This window comes from Peromyscus maniculatus, chromosome 12, assembly GCF_049852395.1.
Source record: "Peromyscus maniculatus bairdii isolate BWxNUB_F1_BW_parent chromosome 12, HU_Pman_BW_mat_3.1, whole genome shotgun sequence".
Taxonomy (NCBI): domain Eukaryota; kingdom Metazoa; phylum Chordata; class Mammalia; order Rodentia; family Cricetidae; genus Peromyscus; species Peromyscus maniculatus.
The window spans coordinates 9,339,670-9,362,543 of NC_134863.1; the positions used below are offsets into that span (position 1 = coordinate 9,339,670).

At 46.5% G+C, this 22,874-nt stretch overlaps 1 protein-coding gene across 12 annotated transcripts in view; it reads left to right on the forward strand.

The window, feature by feature from the left end:
- The first annotated feature begins 15,883 nt into the window (after nt 1-15,883).
- Abcc5 (ATP binding cassette subfamily C member 5) overlaps nt 15,884-22,874 on the forward strand; it is a 94,032-nt gene continuing 87,041 nt past the window's right edge. For 5 of the 12 annotated variants that reach the window (XM_006987769.4, XM_016006303.2, XM_006987771.3 and 2 more), the window contains exons 1-2: nt 16,181-16,316; nt 18,645-18,825. In XM_006987769.4, the coding sequence (XP_006987831.1) occupies nt 18,697-18,825 (129 nt within the window). In that variant the 5' untranslated portion in view covers nt 16,181-16,316; nt 18,645-18,696. Of the gene's footprint in view, nt 16,022-16,180; nt 16,317-16,583; nt 16,723-18,316; nt 18,456-18,644; nt 18,826-22,874 lie in introns of those variants that run through there. The other 7 variants (XM_042259073.2, XM_076548574.1, XM_006987770.4 and 4 more) reach the window with 5 other exon arrangements.

The window sequence follows — 22,874 nt, forward strand, 5'->3', positions numbered from 1 at the left end:
AGAGGCTGATAGTCAGGGATGGGCAATGTTCTTGCTAGCTTCCAACCTAATACAGAGTACACTTGGCGGAAAGTGTATCTCAAATATGGGTAAGGCTTGTCCAGCTGAAGGAGACGACCTAAGGCAGACACAGTCTATCTGAGGGGCCTTTTCATATATTAAGAAGGGGGAGCTGTGAAGGCCCACAGAAGGTTCCTAGTGAGATCTGGGCTTGCTTTACCCAGCTGGGCTGCATGGGGTAATGATTGGACCACAGGCGTGGTTACCAGGTGTTTAGAAGGGTCTGCACTTGGCTGTGTGGTGTGCTTTGATCTAGCAAGGGGGAGGCCTTTTGCCCCACCCCCTGGCATTGTTATGAAAAGTCCTTTTGAAGAGGCAGAGGGGCCGGTGGATTTTGATCCAGGTCCTCCCGAAGTTATCCTGTGTTTCTGTCTGTCTCTTCTCCACTATCTTTCTATCTACAAGTTTCTTATTCCTCTCTCCTCCTCATAGGAACCCTGTAAAAGGTGGGAGCTGGCCTCCCACAGATGGTGCTCCAGCATCCAGGATCCAGGAACCAAGAGAGCCAGTGCATCCGGATTGCGGGTCTTCAGGGTCCTCTCTTGGCCCCGCCTTGTAGGTGTGACAGTTACTGAAACCTCAATGGGGGTTGGAACTTCCAGATCAAAGCTGGAATGGCTACCCACTACAAATAGATTATGGATATTTGTCATTGTTTAGGGTAGTTGGTTAAAAGTTGTTATTGGTATATAATCAGGAAAAAAGCTAAACAAAGGAGATTAGATTCAGGATTCTTGTCTGGAAAAAAAAGAAGAAATACAGATATGACAGGGGAAAAAGGTAGATGATTGCATCTACTCTGGGAAAAAAAGATATTTGAGGGCTGGAGAGATGGCTCAGTGGCTAAGAGCACTGGCTGCTCTTCCAGAGGACCTGAGTTCAATTCCCAGCATCTACATGGAGGCTCAACCCTGTCTGTAGTTCTAGTTCCAGGAGTTCCTAGGCTTCTGGCTTCCTAGGGTACTGTGCTCATGCATGAGTGTACTCCCACATACATATGCTCATGTATGCATACTCCCACATAGATAACATACACATACACAAATTTAAAAAAAAAGTAAATCTTTTAAAAAAAGATATTGAAATGACAGGATAAAAAGGTAGATTATTGAATCTACTTTTTAAAAGCAACTACTAGTTTTAAATATTTTACATTGGATTGGACTTTTGCATATTGTATACAAAATTTTATATATTGACAAAAACTTGAGATTATTTTTGTTAGAACTTACTGTTTCTAATCTTGTTCAAGGTATTGTACCTATACAACTCATTTAACAATGTAATGCGAATTGCTAGTCCTTGAAAGTTATTATTAGAAACTATTTAGGATAAGTAAATGCAGGTTAGTAATTAGTCACCTATTACAATTGAACCTGTAGTCATATTAGGTATGTTTTCAAGGTCAAACAGAAATATATTTTAGACAGGTCATCTTTAAACACTTCAGAGATCTACAGAATATGGCATTTAAGATGTTTTAATAACATAGGTTCTTTTTTTTTTATGACAATAAAATATGTCTGCTCCTGGCAGCACCAATCTACTTCAGAGAAGATGGTGGGCATTGCAGAAACTTCATATGGAGTTTGCTTTCTTAGTTGCAAAAGTTGGCCATTGGGAAGAAAGTGCCCTTGCATTGACTGCTGACAGTATTCTGTCCAAATGGACAAGCAGGACACAAAAGAAAGGACTGCTGAACTTTGCCAAGACAAGTTAGGACAGCCTTTCAGAAAATCCTGCTTCACAGAAAGTCTGTCAGGGATGCTAGGCCTATAGGCTGAAGATGGATTCCCAACATTACAGAGGAATCTTGGGTGACTACCTAGGCAGCCAGCTGTTTCTGTCATTTCTCACATTTTTTGGAAGTTGCTTGTTTGCACTTCCTGTTTACTCAGTTAGTATTATTTCCCTATTGGGTCTCTGATGGAGTTGAAGACTAGATAGTTATAGTTTTCCTTGTTAACAAATTCTGAAAAGAAACTCAATAAAGAGGTATAAAGTGTATAAGGTGCCAGGCAGTGGTGGCTCAAGACTTTAATCCCAGCACTCAGGAGGCAGAGGTGGGTGGATCTCTGTCAGTTGGAGGCCAGCCTGGTCTACAAAGTGAGTTCCAGGATAGCCAGGACTGTTACACAGAGAAACCTTGTCTCAAAAAAAAGAAAGAAAGAAAGAAAGAAACAAAGAAAGAAAGAAAGAAAAAAGAAAGAAGAGATAGTTTTGGTAATGCAAATTGGAAAAGAAGGTGAATTAGGTACAACATTTTGGACTCACCAAGATAGAATAGATAATGGAGTATTTTCTCTGAATTTATCAAATGCAAATAGACTAGACATTGTTAATGTAATTCTTGACTATATATATTGTATATAGTTTTTCTTACATTAGTTATAACCTTCTTTTATTATTTTAGACAAAAAAGAGAAAATGTGGTGATATTTTGTTTGTATTCTAACAAATAAAATTTGCCTGAAGATCAGTGGACAGAGTCAGCCATTAGATTAAATATAGAGGCCAGGCAGTGGTAGCACATATCTTTAATCCTAGCATTTGGGAGGCAGAGATCTGTCTGGATCTCTGCGAGTCCAAAGCCACCCTGGACTAGATGAGATTAATCCAGTTTAAAAGAGAATAGGAGCCAGGCAGTGTTGGCACACACCTTTAATCACAGCACTTGAGATCTCATGGCTTTGCTCCCAGTATTTGGGAAGCACACACCCCTTTAATCCCAGCACTAGGAGTTTGAGACAGGAAGTGATATGACTGGGCAGAGAAAGGCATATAAGCGGGGAGGAGACAGGAACTCAGCCCCCTTTCCAGCTGAGGACTCAGGGGCATTCAGTCTGAGGATTCATGGAGACGGGATCTTCCCTTTCGCCTGAGGAGCTGGTGAGGTGAGAAGTGGCTGTGGCTTGTTTCCTCTGATCTTTCACAATCTACCCCAATATCTGGCTCTGGGTTTTTATTATAAGACCAATTAGGAATCATGCAACAAAAAACAACCACTGTTTTCCACAATCATTTCTTCAAGGTCTAAGTACTTCTAAAAAACAACTATTTCATTCTAATGTTTACCCTAGAAAGAATGACTCTACTAATTTTTCCTCTACACAATGCCACAATTTCTCCAAGCTCACACTCAAGAATATTCCACTAAGCAGTTACTTTTGGAATCATAAGCCACTGGAAATGCAGGTAAGATAATCTAGATGAACTGGAAACAGGTGAAAACCCGGTTGGAAGGCCCATTGGGAAAGTTCCTCCTGTAGTGTCTCAAAAGGAATGGACTTGACCTTCTCTGATTTCATTGCACTGTTTAGTCATGTCTCCTCACCTTTGAAAATTAAGCTCCAACTTAAAAAAACGTGAAAAATAAATTTTCTAATATAAAACTTGATATTCTAACCATTTTTAGCCTACAATTCAGTAGCATTAAGAACACTCATCTTGCTGGGCGGTGATGGCACATGCCTATAATCCCAGCACTTGGGAGTCAGATGTAGGTGGGTCTCTGTGAGTTCAAGGCTAGCCTGGTCTATGGATCGAGTTCCAGGACAGCCAGGGCTACATAGAGAAACACTGTCTGGGGAAACAAAAAACAAAAAACTAAAAAACCCACTCGTTTATTGTCAACCACCACCACGCATTGCTACAACACTATACTTGCCAAATTGAAACTCTAACCTGTTAAACAATAACTTCCTATTCTTCCTCCTGAGTCCTGGACAACCACCGCTGTGATTTTTGACTATTCTAAGTATCTCATATGAGGGAATCATACACTTTCCATCTTTCGTGCTGCTGTATTTCACTCTGCATAATGTCCTTAAGGCTGTTTATGGTGGAAGGTGTATCCCAATTATCTTCCTTTTAAAGGCTGAGTAATGGTCCATTGCATGCATACATATGTGTGCATACATATTGTATGGAGAGGTAGATATACACCCACAATTTGTCTATCTAGTTACCTGTCTGTTATCTGCTGAGTTGCTCGCATTCCCCACCCCCCAGAGAGGCATACTCTTTAGCCCAGGCTAGCTCCAAATTCAGGTGCTAGGATTACAGATATTTGCTTCCAAGCTCATTTGCTGCCATGTTTAACTCTTTTTGAATAATTCTGCTACGAACATCAATGTTCAGCATCTCTTTGATGGCCTTTTTGAGACAGGGTCTCTATGTAGTCTTGGTTGTCCTGGTTTGTGCTATGTAGACCAGGCTGGCTTCAAACTCACAGAGATTGTCCTGCCTCTGCCTCCCGAGTGCTTGGATTAAAGGTGCACTGGCCTATTCAGCCTAAATTATTAATTTATTTTATGTGTAGGGGCATTTTGACTGTGTAGGTATGGCCTGCTTGTAGGTCCATGTACCACATGTATGCAGTGTCCCAGAGGTTAGAAGATGATGTCTGATCCTGAGACTGAGCCTCCATGTGGGTGCTGGGAGTTGAACTCAGGTTCTCTCGAAGAACAGTCTTAACTCTTATCGGCTGAATCATCTCTCCAGCCCCTTAGTTCTTTTGCGTATATAATTAGTGTTAATGTTGTGAAATCTTGTGGAAAGCTTTGGCGGGTTTGAACCAAGGTGCCCTGTGGTGTGACGCTGTGGAAAGTCACTCACACAGCAGACATGACATCCACATGGAAAGTTTTATTAAAGGGAGATGAGAGAGAGAGAGAGAGAGAGAGAGAGAGAGAGAGAGGAGAGAGAGAGAGGTGGCAGGCTACCTTTGGTGAGGTGGGGGGGGCAAAGGGAGAGGAGTTTTTTCTTTTTCTTTTTTTGTTTTTTGAGACAGGTTTTCTCTGTGTAACTTTGGTACCTGTCCTGCTTCTCGCTCTGTAGACCAGGCTGGCCTCAAACTCGTAGAGATCCACCTGGCTCTGCCTCCCAAGTGCTGAAATTATAGGTGTGCTCCATTACTGCTGCCTAGCAGAAGAGATTTTTCTTAAAGGAGACTTTACTTAAGATGACATTCAGGGGGCTGGAGAGATGGCTCAGAGGTTAAGAGCACTGACTGCTCTTCCAGAGGTGCTGAGTTCAATTCCCAGCAACCACATGGTAGCTCACAACCATCTATAAGAGATCTGGTGCCCTCTTCTAGTGTGCAAGCATACACACAGAACACTGTATACATAGTAAATAAAATATTGAAAAAAAAAAAGATGACGTCTGGACACTGGGTGGGTCCCCAAGGGGTGTTTCAGAATACTAAAACTAAAAATGAAATTAGTGAGATAGATGGCAATCTTATTTTTAAATTTTTTTTGAGACTTTGTCTTGCTATGTAGACCAGGCTGGCCTTGAATTTGCAGCAATCTTCTTTCCTCCATTTCCTGAACGCTGGGATTTTAGGAAGAAGCCACCACACCCAGCTTGTTTTTGGCTTTCTGAAGAACTGCCAAATTCTTTTATACAATATCTGCAGCCTTTACCTTTGCAGCAACAGCACACTTGAGCACCAGCTTCTCTTCAACGTCACCAATACTTGTTATTTGTGGGCGGGGCCTTTCTTTTCTCTTTTTGAAACATGGCCCAGGTAGCTGTCAAGCACACACTCTTCCTGCTTTTGCTGGGGTTGTAGGTGTGCACCGCACCCCAGCTTTTGTGTCTTGAAACAGCTGCCATCTTAGAAAAGATGATAAATGGCGCTGTTTGCGGCACTGGATACTGCGTGGAAAGGTCACTGTCACGACAGAACCCAGTGTTAGTTTTCAGAGCTTTATTAGGAGGGAAAGGCGAGGGGGGCGGAGAGGATCTAGGCCTAGAATGTGAGGGGAGAGTAGAGCAGAGCAGAGGGCAGAGAGAGAGGATGGGGTCTGCGCCCGTCTTTTTAAGGCGCATACATAGTCACCAGCACACACTGATGACGCAAGACTCAAGACCGGGAACTGCGTATGTGCAGGAGTGAGGGCAGGATTCTAACATCCCAGAGTTTTTGCTTATTATAAAACAGTGAGTGAATAGGAATAGGGGTGTCTGACAGGATACTGGTGAGACAGAAAAAGCCTGAAGTAGATCTGATCTGTCCAGATGGATTTAAGCTGGTTTCTGGAGCTTGGGAAAATTTTTGAACATGTTAAGAAGCAGCCATGAGAAAATTAGTGACCATTGTAGTGTTTAGTACTCTGCTTGTATTGGTTAGTGTTAATGATAGAGACAGAGAGATTGGAACTTGTTTTTAAGCTTTTATCAGAGACAGATTGTTTAAGGCACCTGTTTCCTTTACTATTTTAGCATCCAGGAGACAGGTGACCAATTATTGAGAGCATTTAACAGTAATAAATGGTTATATTAAAGTCTGTTTATGCAGAGCCCAGACACTTTTGGGTCTGGGGGTGTAAACACCTTTTAGCTGTTAGTTTCTTACATGATGATCTCTGGACTCCAGTCCTGTGATGATCCTGTACGATCAGCTGAGCAGTTAATTAGAAGAGGTAACTGGGAAGAGAAAAGCTTGTGGTGCATGAGAACTTATTTCTGTGGAATTAGGGACAAGGCAGAGATCAGGGTCCTGTCTGTGTCCCTGTGCATGAGGAGGAGAAGTACAGGCAGGTGGGTCTGGCGTGAGGCACATGGAGGGAGCAATGAAATGAAAGCCCCTGCCTTAGCTGGAAAACCTTTTCCCATGAAGTAACCCTGAAAGGACAATTAAGTCTGGGGATGGGGGTAAGGCTGTCCTCCCTACCCCAACAATGGGGAAACGAGGAGAGGTGAGACTCCAAAACTCCCAGGACTGGGTTAGTGGCTCTGATGTCCAGAAAGAAAGAAATGGATCACTTCCATGCTGCATTTTGGGTTCCCTGCAAGCGAGCCTGTGGCTAAGCCTAGGTCTGCTGGAGGTCTTTTTCTGTCTGCCTGCCCCTTGGTGCCTGAGTGCAGTCAGCTGACTGATTGTCTTTCTAGGCAACACTTTGAACAAGGCCTGCTCCCCCGCCCCCCACTTAAAACAGGGACCCAGCAGCTTTCAGAGCCAGTGTGTGGCAGCACTTGGCAATTCTGTTCTCAGGCTTTTTTCATCTCTGCCCTGGTACACCTTAAATGCCACAGCTAAAACTTCTGCCTGTGGGGTCAGGAGACTTGCTCTCTAGATGCTTAAGTTTCAGCCCTATGTCAGGGAGGTCTGGGGGATAAAAGATGGATGTTTTTTAATGTCTGCTGGCTTGGGGATAACTTTAGGAAGACCTGCCAGGAGGCAGGCTAGAAACTGATCTCTGGCTAAAGAGCCATCCTGATTACTGTAAACTTATTTGCATGCATCCTAGCCTGCTTTCAGCTCCCTCTGTGCTTCTCAGGGCAGCTTGAGAATGAGTGGGAGGAGCTAAGCTGGGAGCCTGATACTGGAGAGCCTGCCCAATACCGGAGAGTGGAAAGCAGAGCACAGAGGGGTGAACAGAAAAGATAAGGTTCTTTAGAGTCAGAGACTCCTTAGGTTTAGAAATGCACGTGGTCAGGGGAAAGAGAGAGAGAGTCAGAAAGTGAGGGGCTTTAGAGCTTGGGTAAAAGTGTGGGGATAAGGTAACTGTTTTCATTTGCCCATTTGCTGGCAGAAGTTAGATAATTCCCGTGAAATGTCGGGGTTGAAACAGCCAAATTTACTGGTATCCACCCCATGTCCCATGGCTCCAGCGCTGAGAGAGAAAAATAAAAAAATTAAAATAACAAATGGGATCCCAGGCTCCTATTTGAAGCGTCTTTGAGAATAGGCAGTCTGTGGACCGGCATTAACAGTGGAAATTACCTGAACCGTTGTCATGATAAGGGTAAGGGCTGGGGCCTATGTACCAGAGGACCCCCAGGGGCCCAGACAGCATCCAATACTTCATCAAGATTGAATGTGTCGTGGTACACAGCCGAGGACTGCCCCCAGGGGTCTGGTGTGAGGAACATAGCTCAGGCTGCAGCCACGGGAAATGGCAGGGGTCGGAAAGGGGAAAAACTCACCAGTTTGGTTGGCAGGTGTGGTGTGCGGGTCCAGCGGCTGGGCAAATGAGAAAGCGGATCACGCAGTTGCAGGTCCTTGGTATAGGTTTCCAGCAATGCTCAGCCCCAGACGCTGAGTGAGCAGAATTTCTTATCTGAGTCACGGCACCAATGAAAGGATGATAAACGGCGCTCGTGGCAGGTGCTGGTTAGGTCACGGTTATGACAGAACCCAGTGTTAGTTTTCAGAGCTTTATTAGAAGGGAGAGGGGAGCCAGGCCTGGAGAGAGAAAAAGATGGTGGGGGGGGGGCGGGAGGGAGCAGAGCAGAGAGCAGAGAGAGGATGGGGTCTGGTCCCACTTTTTAAGGCGAGTAGTAGTCACCAGCGCACACTGATGACGCAAGACGCACGAACTGCGTATGTGCAGGAGTGAGCGCAGGGTCCTAGCAGTCTTGATGGGTGTTGTGGTTTCGATCTGCATTTCCTTGCTGAGTGGTGTACCTCTCACCACTGCAGTGCTGGTTCGGGACTCCCGACTCCCAGGGTACAGGCGGAATGAGGGAGATGTTGGTGTGAACGGGAATGGTGTAGGTGCTGATTGTGTGGAAGGTGTTTCTCCAAACTCTGCGTGGCTGTTCTGTCAAGCAGACTGGTAACTGCTCCCCGGGCGCCTCAGCCTGAAAGCTAATGGGGAAAGTGGCGCCCTCCCTGTACGGGCAGGGACCTTACAAAGGGGTGCCAGACCTGGGACTCCGGGCGTGTTACTACACAGAGAGCGAGCCAGGGAGGGGATGTAGTGGGAAAAGCACAGCTGTTTTACATTCCTGGGTCAAGGACAAGGGACCTGGGCTGAGGGTGAGGGTGGGGCTGAGGCGGATAGAAAATGAGCTGAGTCAGGGATTTGCCTTCAATTCTTTGTCCCAGGCCAAACTTTCCCATGTGTGTCTGCGAACCCAGCCCTGCCTGCTCTGCTCCAGCGACCTGAAACATTTTCAGCCTGACCACAAACCTCTACGCCTGCACCAAATGTCCCTGAACTATCTTGGTGATGTCATATTTCTTCTCTTCCCAGTATTACTAAGGTGCAGGTAGTTACAAATGATCGATAGAGGAAGTAACCAGGTAGTTATATATGGGATCTTAGGGAAGCGACTCGAGTCTTCAAATTAAAGGCATGCTTGCTATGTGCACATCTGTACTGCAGTTCTCTTCCCACACTGGTGCGTGCATAGGGAATTACGGGGCACTTGTGCTGGCAGTCTCCTTCTGTTAGCTTGCAGTATCCTTCGTTGCCTTTTCTATGATGTAAAAGAAAAATACCCTGGACTGCCTGGGAAGGTTCCCTCTTCTGTGACAGGAGACCCCACCCCCACCCCTGCCCTGGCTCTTCTCCCTTAGCATCTTGTGTGGTACATTTTGAGAGCACACAATGAAGAATTTCCTTTTCCTTAACGTCAGTCTATGCTCAGAATAACAGGGGTGGATTATTTTCTGGAAAGCAAAGAACACAGGGAAGGAGAGGAAGTCGCCGAGTTGTGGGGATTGGGGAAGCAGCTAGAAGGACCCCTAAGTAATTGTTAGGGTTCTAGGAAGAGGGTCCCCTCTTGAAGCAGTGGGTGCAGGATGAAGTAGAGAGCAGAGCGAGCCTCCATGGAGCCAGCCTTTTTCCATCTCCTCCCTTTACCCCCCCCCCTCCTCTGGGGACTCTTGAGGATGCTTAGCACAGCTTCACTTCTGTTGTGTGGTAAACACAAACACCCTTCCCAGAAGCAGCTTAGGAGACGAAAGGGCTTATGTGGCTCACAATTCCAGGATACAGTCCATTATTTCTGGCAAACTGAGGCAGGAGGAGGGAACCTAAAGCACCAGGTCCACAGTCAGGAGCAGAGGGAGACACTGTCGCTGCCTGCCTTCTCAATCAGCTTCCTTTATCATACTCAGCTCAGGGCCCAGCCCAGGAAATGGTTCTGTCCACATGCGTGATGGGTCCTTCTATATCAATTACCAGTGAAGACAGTTCTCCACAGATCCGCCCTTAGGCCAACACAATCCTGAACTAGACAATTCCCCAAGTGATGCCTTCTTCCCAGGTGACTCTAAATTGTGCCAGGTTGACAAGACTAACCAACACATCAGCCTTACAAGGCTGCACGCAACACACTGAGAGATACGGATGACAGGCAGCATTAGCTAACGTCCCAGCAAGCATGCTTGGCAGCTAGAGACTGTCCCAGTGGAACAATCCGAACTCTGATCTTACTGGGTGGCAATGTCACCTCCAAAAGTAACAGACAAATCAATCTGGAGAGCAGGCAGAACTGGTAGGTGTCTTAAAGGCATGGAGCAGCTGCCATGCTCTCAAGTGGCAGTTACTTTAACCCCTTTTCACTTTTGAAAATAAAGTGGGGGGGATATATTCTCTCATTTATTCACTTACTTATTCATTCGTGTGTATGTGGTGGGTTGGGATGTGTACCACAGCGTATGTGGGAAGAACAGAGGACAACTTGGATAAGTTGGTCCCTTCCTCCAGTGCAGGTGCTGGGAATTGAACTCAGGTTGTCAGGTTTGATAGCAAGTGCCTTTATCCCCTGAGCTGTCTTGTAGGCCCATGGGGGATTGTTGTTGTTGCTGCTTTTCGAGACAGGGTTACTCTGTGTAACAGTCCTGACTGTCCTAGAACTCACTCTGTAGACCAGGCGGGCCTCAAACTCATAGAGATCCACCAGCCTCTGCCTCCCCAGTGCTGGGATTAAAGGCGTGTGCTACCACTGCCCAGCTGTAGTCACTATTCTTGACCTGTGTGTGTGTGTGTGTGTGTGTGTGTGTGTGTGTGTGTGTTTCTGAGTGTGTATATGCAACCATGTGTGTGTGGAGGCCAGAAGTGAAAGACCTCCACAGTGAAAATTTCAAAACACTAAAGGAGGAACTAAAGAAGACACTAGAAGATGAAAAACTTCCCATGCTCATGATCAGAAGAATTAATTTTGTGAAAATGACTCTTACTAAAAGCAACCTTTAGCTTCCATACAATCTTCATAAAAGCTGGGCGGTGGTGATGCATGCCTTTAATCCCAGCACTTGGGAGTCAGAGGCAGGTGGATCTTTGGGAGTTCAAGGCCAGCCTGGTCTACAAAGCAAGTTCCAGGACAGCCAGGATTTAGATTTAGTTAACACAGAGACACTCTGTCTTGAAAAACAAAAACAAAACAAACAAACAAATAAACAAAAAATCTTCATAAAAATTCCAATGCCATTCATCATAGAAAAAAAAAAAAAAAGCCAGGCATGGTGACACTCAAATTTAATCCCAGTACTGGGGAATCAGAGGCAGGCAGATCTCTGAGTTTAAGGCCAGCCTGGTCTGCAGAGAGAGAGAGAGAGAGAGAGAGAGAGAGAGAGAGAGAGATCCAGGACAGCCAGAGCTACACAGAGAAACCCTGTTTCAAAAACACAAACAAACAAGAGAAACAGAAAAAAAACCTAAAAATTCACGTGGAAGCACAAAAGACCTAAACTAGCCAAAGCAATTCTAAGCAAAAGGAATCATTGCTGGAGATATCACTATACCCGATTTCAACTTATACAACAGGGCCCTAGTAACAGAAATGCAATATATAGGCACAAAAACACATAGACCAATCAAACAGAATAGAGGACCCACATATAATCCTGCAACTATAGTCATTTGATTTTTGACAGAGGCCAAAACTACAGATTGGTGAAAACAGCCTCTTCAAATGGTGTAGGAAAAACCGGATACGCACCCGCGCAATGGTGAAACTGATCCCCAGATCTCATACTGTACTGTTTCCGCTGTCAGATGAATGAATGATGGCGATAATGAGCTGACTCTTAAAAAAGAGGTTTTGTTTACTCGTCTTGTTTGGCTTTTTGAGACACAGTCTTATTGTGTAGCCCTGGCTGGCCAGGAACTCACTTAGTAGATGAACTCGACTCAAACTTGAGTGACCCTCTTGCCTCTGCACGAACCACAGGAGTCTATACCAGCTGAAAATCCCCAGCTCAAAATCAACCTCATTCCACAAAAAGGCCTTTCGTTACAAGGTTTAGCGGCACCACTTTAGTGCTTGTGGCTGGCAGGAGCGCAGAGCAGAGGATGGGTGAGGGTACATGAGGACTTTCAGGGCTTCGCAAGAGAGCGCTCCTGTCAACAAACAGGTCACTGTCAAGACGTTTCACATCCACGAATTAGGGTGCTGCCACCAGCCTCCTCTTCCCAACCCATCGACAAGTTCCATGGTTTGAGCTCCAGTCGTCCGTCACCTTTTCCCGATCCCGTTCTCCCAGCTGGATTCTTCTCTTTTATTCTGGCTCCTCCTCCAGTCTTCCAGACACAGACAAGCTTTCTAAACTTTAATTTTTCAGTCCCCAAATACTAATCAAGCTTTATTTTTATAACTTTAAGAAAGTTTTCAAGAGTTTTATTTTTATGTGTAGGGGTGTATGCCATGTGGATGCAGTGCCCTTGGTGGCCAGAAGAGGATGTCAGATCCCCAGAACTGGAGTTATAGACAGCTGTGAGGGACCCTGTTGGTTCTGGGAATCAAACTTGGTTCCTCTTGAAGAGAAGGCAGAGCTCTTTAATATTTATTTATTTACTCATTTACTCATTTACTTATTTATTTATTTATTATGTATACCGTGTTCTGCCTGCATGTTTGCCTACATGACAGAAGAGGGCGCCAGATCTCATTATAGATGGCTGTGAGCCACCATGTGGTTGCTGGGAATTGAACTCAGGACCTCTACAGCCAGTGCTCTTAACAGCTGAGCCATCTCTCCAGCCCCAAGGCAGAACTCCTAGCTGAGGAGCCATCTCCCCGCCCATACTTTATTATCATTTTACGCATACCCGTGTATGGGTGTGCACAGGCCATATCAGACCAGCGGAAGTCAACTCTGCGGAGTTGGTTCTCACCTTTCCATAGACATGAGATAGTTAATTCCAGCCCTCGGGCTTATATGGTGAGTGCCTTGATCTGTTGAGCCATCTTGCCTGCCCCACCGGCGGCCACCTTTGAAATGGTTGTCTTTCGTCATTGCACGGAGTTGTAGTGTAGTCTAACACACCACTGGGGCTTTGTTAGTTCTCTGCCTGTCTCCAAAGTCCCTGCCTTGCTAGCTCTCATTGTGTCTTGGAGGGAGCAGATACCTTTGTTCCTTTTTTTTTTTCAATTATTTATTTTTATGTTACGTGTTTGGATGTTTTGCTTGCATGTATGTCTGTGCACCATACATGCATGCAGTGCTCAAGAGTGCCAGAAGAGGGCATCAGATGCCCTGGAAAATGGAGATGCTATGTGGGTCCTTCTTCCTCTGGAAGAGCAGTCAGTGCTCTTAATGGCTGAGCCATCTCTCCAGCTCAAACAGGCCCAGATTTTTATGTAGGTACTAAGGATCTGAGCTCAGGTTCTCAAGCATTTTTTTTTTTTTTTTTTTTTTTTATGGACTGAAGAATCTCCATAGTCCCCATGTTTTTTTAAATTTTTATTTGATTTTATTTTTTAGAAAGGGTTTCACTAGGTAGCCTTGGATAGCCTGGAACTTGCGTATCTCTATGTAGACGAGACTGGCCTTGAACTCACAGATATCATCTACCTCTGCCTTCCAAGTGCTCAGGACTAAAGGCGTGCACCAGCATGTCTGTCCTCATACACAATTTTAAGAGAAAGGATAACCGATATATTTGAAGTATTTCAGGGAAATTTTAGGAGCTTTGCATTTCCTATGAAGGTAGGGGATTTGCAGCTTTTGTGTCCTACGGTATTTAAGGCATTTGTGGAGCTACGAGCATGCTTTAGTGAGATGAGTTCTCACTGGTATTTTAACCTTTGTTTGATTAGTGGGCCTGGGTGTCTTTTCAAATTTGAGTGACTATTGTCTTTGCTGTGAACTAGTTACGTTATTTTCCTTTTCTTATTTGGTCATAGAAATTTGCATTAAAATTTTCACTCACAAGGACACACACAGATCAGATGGTAGAGTGCTTGCCTATTACTCACTAAGCCCTGGGCTCAGTCCCAGCACTGTGTAAAATGAGTCATAATGGTACAGTCATAAACCACGAGATGTGGCCATCATCTGTAATTCCAGTAAGAGGCAGATAGAGACAGGAGGACCAAAAGGTCCTGGTTACCTTACCTACATAGCAAGTTCAGCCTCTGAGATCCCTGAGACCCTGCCTCAATAAAACAAAAAACAAACAAAAACCAGTTATAACTGTGGCTTATCTTTTCACTTAATAACATCATGTATATATCTTAATTTTAACCGTAAAAAAATGACCAGCTTTTTGTTATTGTGACAAATACCTGAGAAAATGTCAATTTAAAGGAGGAAATATTTATTTTGGCTCAGGTTTTAGTCCATGGTGGGCTGGTTTCATTACTGTGGGCTGGCACAAGGCTGATCATCTTGGAGGGATCATTTGAGACAGGAAGTGGACAGGGACAACATACCTCCCTCAAAGGCATGCCTACAGTGATCTGCTCCCTCTAACAAGGCTCCAAGTCCTAACATGTCACCAGCCCCAACAATGCCATGGAACTGTGGATCCATCAATAAAGTCAGAGTCCTCATGATCCCACTTCCTCAAAGCCCCCCTCTGAACACTACCTAGCATCATGAGCCTTTGGGGGGTACTTAGCATCCCTACACAATGCCCATCTCTATCTCTCCCTTTTGTTTATTTTAAGAGGTTCTCCCCTCTTCACAAGTTCATAAAGGTATTTCATGTTTTCTCCAAAAGTGTTAAAATTTAAAACTAATTTAAGGTTTTCTTCACATTTAGGTATTTGATCTGCCTGAAACCTGGTATTGAGCAGAATTTTTCTTCACTATGGGTAATCAGTCGCCCCAGTATTCACTTCCTCAGGGCTGGCATGGCAGAAGGTTGCCAGTATACCATGCTGTTTCTGCCTTACAATTTTATTTGTGTGTATATGTGTATATTTGTGTGAGTGCCCACCCACACCCGGAAGTTAGAGGACAGCTTTGGGTGTCCTGTTGGCTCACTCTCTGTCCTGTTCTCTTATGCCAGGCTCTCTCACTGAATGTGTCACCGGCCTGGTAGCTAGCAAGTCGAAGCAGTCCTCCTGCCTCTGCTCCACAGTCCTGGGGGCACAGTGACTGCCCGGCCACACTTGGCTTGTTCCGTGGGTGAGGAGGATTTGAACTGACATCTGCAAGCACTCTTACCACTGAGCCAGCTCCCCAGCTCCCAGGCTATTAATTCCCTAGAACTGGTCTATTATTCCTTCTGTGCGTCAAGTATACCCTGGCAATTACTCCAGCTTTATGACATCCTTAGCCTTTTTTTTTTTTTTTTTTTTTTTAAATTTCTCTTTTGGTTTTTCAAGACAGGTTTTCTCTGTTTAACAGTCTTGACTGTCCTGGAATATTTGCTTTGCTGGCCTCGAACTCACTGAGATCCGCCTGCCTCTGCCTCCCACATGCTGTGTGATTAAAGGCACACGCCACCACCAACAGGCTAAGTTTCTTAAATAGATAACCATAAACAAGCCCCAGGTACTTTAAAGGCAGGGAGGGACTCAACAGAGCAGTTTTTACATTAGGATTCTGAAATAGATAAAGAAGAAAAATAAAATGACACATGCCTCGGGGACCTCAATTTCATTTATAAGAACAGATCGATAGTTAGCATATCTACATCCCTTGTCACTTTGGAAATTGTGATCCTGGCATTTTATTACTTAGAAGCCAGGCAGCTGTGATGGACCGGTGAGAGAGGAGATCGAAAGATACCATCCATGTAGAATACAGTGGACTCATGCACCAGCAAATGTGGAATGATGAGTGACACCCCCGCTGATAGTTGCGGCTGGACAGAAGCAGGCTACAGTGACCTTCACGATGTTTTCTGGCACGTGGAACGGCCGCGGATATTTGGAAGTGCCTTACTTTGAATTTCCGGCTGCCCGGGACCACATCGCCACCGGCCTTCCTGAACTGCCCGCCCAGCCCCCGGTACTCAGGACTTCGGAGAAGATTCCAGACCGGGTATCAGAAGCCGCGGAGGGATGGGGGCAGCACGGGATGCGCACGGGGACGGTGCTAGCCTGCACCCCATCCCGGGCACCAGCGGTGCTTCTGGGAAACGTAGTCCTTTGCGGTATGCAGCGCCGGGGGCTGTCGGATAAGGGACTACGATTCCCTTCGGTCCTGCGCAAGCTTTGTGCAGCGCGCTTGCGCGGTGTGGGGGACGATGCCGCTATAGAGGCTTGTTTTGCTCTGGGTCCGATGTTGGCGAGCGTGCCCGGGCGGTCTGCTCTCCCTTGGGGAGGCTGGGGTGCAGGTAGGTGACGGCTCTCGCCTTCCCCACGCCGCGTCCGCGCTGTCACGGCCTCACTCCCTTGGGCTTCCCGGGGCGTGATGGGCGGTGGGAAGCCACGGGCCGGAGGAGCGGGGCCTGCGTCGCCCCGGTGTCGCGCGGTCCCCGGCTTGGGTGGCGACCTCGCGGGCTGTGCCGGGGGCCCCGGTGTTCGGAGGCGGGAGGGGAGGTCCGAGGGGCGGCCGCGGCCGGCTCTGCTCTCGGCGCGGCCACCAGGGGGAGCTGCGTTCGCTCTGGGTGGGTCGTGGCGCCTGTGCTCGCCAGGCCCGGGCTGGCGTGGGAACGCCCTAGGGCCAGGGTGGTGGAGCTGGGCAGAGAGGAGCCCCAACACCCCCCGGGACTGGAGGCCCGACTGCCAGCCACCTACGATGTAAGTCATTATCTTCGCTTCTTTCTTTTCTTTTTCTTTCTTGTTTTTTTGCGAACTGGAATGTGGATGTTCGTGACATCAGCACGCACCGCGGATCCGTGGCAGAGCCGGGATGGGAGCCCGGGTCTCCTGTCATCGGTGCCCTTTTCGCTGCTGGCACGCAGAGCTGTTAGTGGGTCTGTGCTGGTCACATCTGGGTCGTGCGTTTTCGCACAGATGTGGAGGTCTCGGTGCGGAGGGGCGCAGGGAGGATCGGGGAAGTTTTGAGTTCCGGAGGGAGAAATGGATAGGTTTCCCTGAGGGAGTGAACGGTGAGGGAGCTGGGAGGCACAGGTGGGTTCTGGGGGGGCGTGGTAAGTGTAGCTACTGGGCCTGAAGGAGCTTCCTGGGGCGCTGGAAACCTTCGGATGGATGTGGTGATAACAGGGCTTGGGAACACCAGCCTGGCTGGTTCCAGCTCTCCAGTCCTACGCAACGCCCCTCCCCCCTGCAGAATCGCCGCATCCTTATGCAGGGCCAATGGCTACCCCGTTATCACTGGGAAGGGAATTTTTAAAAGGCAGACCAGGTGACCCCAACCCTGTCAGTTTTGAGTTGGGGCACTGATGTGCGAGTCCCCGCTTCATTTATTCTCTTTTATCCCTTTATACAGCGCTGGCTTAGACTGAAACATACCGTAGGTCGGTTTTCCTAGTCCTCTGATACTTGGGGCCGTAGCTTTGGTTTTGACTTTGCTGGACACTGAACAGAACCTCTCTGGTTTATATGCTTTATCACTGAGCTCAAGTTAGCATTAATTTAAAAAAAAAAAAAAGACTTCCGGTCAACTGCAAGGGAAAAGTCAGAAAATGAGGAAGTGAAAAGTGTGTTAGGCCGGACGGGGAGCCTGGTGTAGCCATCCTTCCTTAGTTGCTTGCTTCATACCCAGGCCTCTCTTTCCCAGACCTGTCAGTCACCTTCCGACGGCGCCGCCGGCTCCCATGCCTCGTGCTTGTCAGATCCCAGACACACGGAAGATGGTGTCCTCCTTGTGTGACTTTACGGCTGCTCAGGTGTCTGCATACTCTCAGAGCGGTGTTTTTTTTGTTTTTTAAGTAAGGCAATGAAGTGTTCAAGATAACGGGGCACTGTTCCCCATACCCTTCGTTATAGAAACTGACTTTGGAAGGATAGGCGAGTCAGGATAGGTCACTACGGTCCCTGTTTTATCTCACCAACCACTCGGAAAACAGTCGTTTTTGTCACAACAGGGTCATTGCTACCACAGTCTTTGTATACACTCTGCAGGTTCTGCTTCATAATCTATGGCGGAGAAATCTGCCTCATATAGGTTCTCAGAGGTGGGAGACGCTTGGCCTGTTCTCCTTGGTGTGTTTGGTGTTGTGAATGGGTTCCCTTGGCCTCCTCCCTCTCCACCTCCCCTAACCCCTCCTGCCTATTTTTAAAGTGTCACTCATCTTCCTCTTCCAGATGCCAGGTCTGTTTATAGCTTAGCCTTCCTGAGGCCTCTGGGACACCGCCACTGTTTCTGCTTAGTAAACTGGTTTTGTTTATAGTGTATGTCGTCATTGACTAGGTGCTGTCCCCCGCCACCCCCAGACAGGGTTTCTCTGTGTAGCCCTGGCTGTCCTGAACTCCAGCTATAGACCGGGCTGACCTCGAACTCACAGAGATCCGCCTGCTCTGCCTCTCGAGTGCTGGGATTAAAGGCGTGCGCCACTATGCCTGGCTAGGTAATTCTTCTTGATGCTAGAATACTGTCCTTTTTCCTTTAAAAAGCGAAGTGATATTTAGAGTCACTTATGGCTGCAGTGGTAAGAAAGTGTCACTACTCTGTCCCTTCTTCCTGTTGTAAAGGACTTTGGCATCTGCTTAAGCATGATTAGGAAATCATGTCTGCTTTTGTAAATTTTTAATTTCAGAAATTCTGAAGTGAATGGAAGAGGCTGAGCTCTGGTACCCCACTTGGTGAAGATGAAGGATATTGACATGGGAAAGGAGTACATCATCCCCAGTCCTGGGTACAGAAGTGTCAGGGAGAGAAACAGTGGACCTGGACCACTCAGAGACCGCGAGGAATCCAGGTTCCAGAGATCAAGACCGGTTAGTGCCTCCCTCCCCACAGTCCGTTTCTTACCTGCCTGTTGGACCGTGTCTCCCTTTTTACATATGATACATATTTTATAATTTTATTTTTCTGAATTAGCTTGAGGCCAGTGTTCAAAATTTATGATTCCTTAGACCCGGAGTGTAGCTCAGTGGTAGAGGGTGTGCTTAGCATGCCTGAGGCCCTGGGTTCGGTCCCCAGCACCGTAAGAAAGGGCTGGTTCAGTTAACGGAATGAGAAGTTTGTCTCGTGCCACTCATCCGTCCGTTTCTTCCCGTGTGTGTGTGTGTGTGTGTGTGTGTGTGTGTGTGTGTGTGTGTGAAAGAGAGAAAGAGAGAGAGAGAGACAGACAGACAGACAGACAGGGTCACACTGTGCAGCCTGGCTAGCCTGGAACTCTCTATGTAGACCCTCTGTAGAGATCTGCCGTCTTCTGTATCACCATGCCTGCCTCCCCTCTTTTTCATTGACTCCATTTTCATACCTGTTGAAAATCCCTTGATTAAGAAGCGGCGTGGGGATGTAGCTCAGTGGTGGAGCTCTTGCCTTCGAGTAGAAATCCCTGGCTGGGTCCAGCCCCCATTACTGAAAGAAGGAAGAGACACATAGGTTGGTGTAGGGAGGGTAAAGCCGAGGACAGTGGGAATATGAGCCATCTCGCTGCTTTCGTGGGCTTCGGTTTGTTTCTCTTCCTGTTTTTGTGTTTTGTGCTTAAAATAGGATTGTTTTGGCCAGGCATGGCGTCGAATGCCTTCAATCCCAGCACTCGGAGGTAGAGCATGAGGCTCTCAGAAGTTTGAGACCAGCCTGGTCTACATGGCAAGTTTCAGGCCAGCCGGGGCTACAGGGAGAGAGATCCTGTGTCCTAGTTAGGGTGACTCTTGCTGGGATGAAACACCATGACCAAAGCAGGTTGGGGAGGAAACTGTGTTTTCTGGAGTTGCAGAAGCCAGGAGAGTGGAAGGTGTCTTGGTTTAGGAAGATTAGGTTTCTGTTCAGGCCTTTGCCAGGTGAACACTTGGGGCTGTGGCCTTTGGAGCTGACACTGGTGTCTCATTAGCCTGAAATGGTTTGGCTCTTCTGTGGATGAAGATGAAGACTGTTGTTTACTCATCAGTGTTTTCTTGCTGATGGGTCTTCTCTGTCCCCACTGTGGTATAGAATGCCTTATCATTCAGTACCAGTGTTTCTTGAGACCATTTTTTTTTTTTTTTTTGGTTTTTCGAGATAGGGTTTCTCTATGTAGTTTGGTGCTTGTCAGGAATCTTGCTCTGTAGACCAGGCTGGCCTCGAACTCATAGAGATCTGCCTGGCTCTGCCTCCCGAGTGCTGGGTTTAAAAGTGTGCGCCACCGCCGCCCGGCTCTTGATGCTAGTTTTATAACTGTGACCTTATTATCTACAGCAGTGGTTCTCAGCCTTCCTAATGCTGCGACCCTGTGATACAAGTTCCTCATGTGGTAGTGACCCCAACCATAAAATTATGTTTTTGGAGGTAGAGGTTTGCCCAAGGGCTCCAGGTCCACACATTGAGAATTGATCCAGGTCTTGTGTTAACAAAACATTTATGGAATGTATGTCTAGTACTTGATAGTCTAGTAGTTAAATGTGGAAAAGTTTTAAGGGTACATTGGAGCAGAGCTTTGAGAGATGATGGGGGTTAGGCAATAGAGAGAAAGGTCTGGAGGTGTAGGAAAAGGGCCTGGCACGTTGGACGGACTGTGAGTGACCTGCCTGTGTCATTGTCCCTTAGGTATAGTAGGGTTAAGTGAGGTAGTACACATGATACTTAGGAGTGGTCCCTGGTATGGTCAGTGCTCAATACAGAGTCTGCCCTTAGATTAGTTGTCTATGGTATGGGATGTATAAAGGCATGTGGTGGGGACATTTCTGTATGCCATACTAAGAAGTCTTTTCTTATGGGCATAAGGAAACCATTGCAAATTAATGAGATTTTAAAAGTCACTAATTTTGAGATCACTGAATTTATGTGCAATTATAAAAAGTAATAATGAATACCACTACACGATTGGTAATGAGCCCGTCCACTGATTTTATGAAAAGTTCAGCAGTTTGGGTTGGAGAGATGAGATGTCAATCCTGTTGTGGTACTGGACTACAGTTATGCAAGATGTTAGTGCCTGGGGAGCCCAAAAAAGCATGTCAAGGATTTTATGGTGTTGTTTTTCTGTAATTGCATGTAAATAAATGAATAAAGTAGAGAGAATAGAGGTCAAGACCCAAAGTTGACCTCTGGCTTTTATACCCTCAGGTACAGGTAAGTTCAGAGTGCGCCCACGCACACAAACACACACACACACACACACACACACACACACACACACACACACACACAAAACGTTGCTGTGCTCTCTCCCGGCATGGTGTATCACTGTATAGAAGCAGTCATCCTGTTTTTCCCATGTGTTTTTGATTTTTTGAGACAGGGTTTCTCTGTGTAGCTTTGGTCCCTTTCCAGGAACTCACTCTATAGCTTAGGTTTGAAACTCAGAGATCCGCCTGCCTCTGCCTCCCGAGTGCTGGGATTAAAGGCGTGCGCCACCACCGCCCGGCCTTTCCCAGCCTTTCCTTGTGTTCTTACCCATATTGGGGGTGGTGGTTGTTTTCATGGTGGCCAGTCTGATAGGCGCTTCTGATACCTCATTGTGGTTTTCATTTGCATTTCCCTAATGGCTACTGGCCTTGAACTAAAACAGAGATTTTAAAGCCTCATTTTGTTTTGACTCTAGCACTGAGGATTGACCGTAGTTTTCTTGTATGCCAGGCTGTTTCTTCAGCCTCCACTTGCTCTGTCGTTCAGGCAGACTTTGAACTTACCTCCCAGGGGTCTGGCCAGTGCTACCAGGCCTTATTGTCTTATCTGTCCACCTGACTGCATCCAACTTTTGATCTTCCTGCCTTAGCCTCCTGAAGAATGGAGTTAGAGGTGTGTGACACCACCTTGCTCTGACAGTTCACTTTTATTCTCCTTTTTGTTTTTTGAGAGAGGGTCTCATGTAGCCAAGGCCAGCCTTGAACTCACACTATAGCTGAGGCTGGTCTTTAAACTCCTGATACTCCTGCCTCTGTTTCCTTAGTGCTAGGAGTTCAGACGTGTGGCCAACACACCAGGCTGAAGAGAGATTTGGGCAGCGTGCATTTTCTGGGTACAACGTCATGTGCATCAGGTCTGCATCGGTCTTTTTTTTTTTTTTTTTTTTGGTTTTTCGAGACAGGGTTTCTCTGTGTAGCTTTGTGCTTTCCTGGAACTCACTTGGTAGCCCAGGCTGGCCTCGAACTCACAGAGATCCACCTGGCTCTGCCTCCCGAGTGCTGGGATTAAAGGCATGCGCCACCACCGCCCGGCTCTGCATCAGTCTTTAGAGAGCAGATCTGGGTATGAGCTCTTAGATGCTGGTCTGTCTGCACTCATCAGAAACGAGAAACAGTCTCTGCACAGCAAAAGACAGGTGGATTTTGTTTTCTTAATTTGAAAAGAAGGCATTATTGGCCACTGCTGACTTTCCATCTCCAGTTAATGTGTAATCATCCCACAGTGCTAAACATGTGTCAGAAGCAAAAGGACCTAAAACGTCCTTTCTAATATACTTTTGCACAGTTCTTGGTATTGTGTGTGATCAGATTTTTTTTTAATAGTCTGGGAAAATTATGTTAATTAGTTACATTTAAATATCTATAGTTTATTACAAATGCTTCGAGATTATGAGGGTAGAAATACCACATTTGTGCCCTTTAGAACTACAGAGGTAGTCCTGTTTGCCACCCACAACCTGAGGTTTAACAGACATCCTCTACTGTCAAGTGCCAGTGGTGTCTGCTGTGACTGTTAGCCCCTTGAGTCTAGAATGAGTGTTGTGGGCATCATTTGAGCTTAGCTGTAGACTTCTCTCTGGACCAATGCTTGAACGTTGTCACCAGGCTGAAGCTCGGTTCTTCCAGCACAACCTTTTTTTTTTTTTTGCCTTGTGTTCATATATGTATGTGGAGAGCAGTGTGAGTAAGTCCAGGAGCTCTGAAGAGTTGTG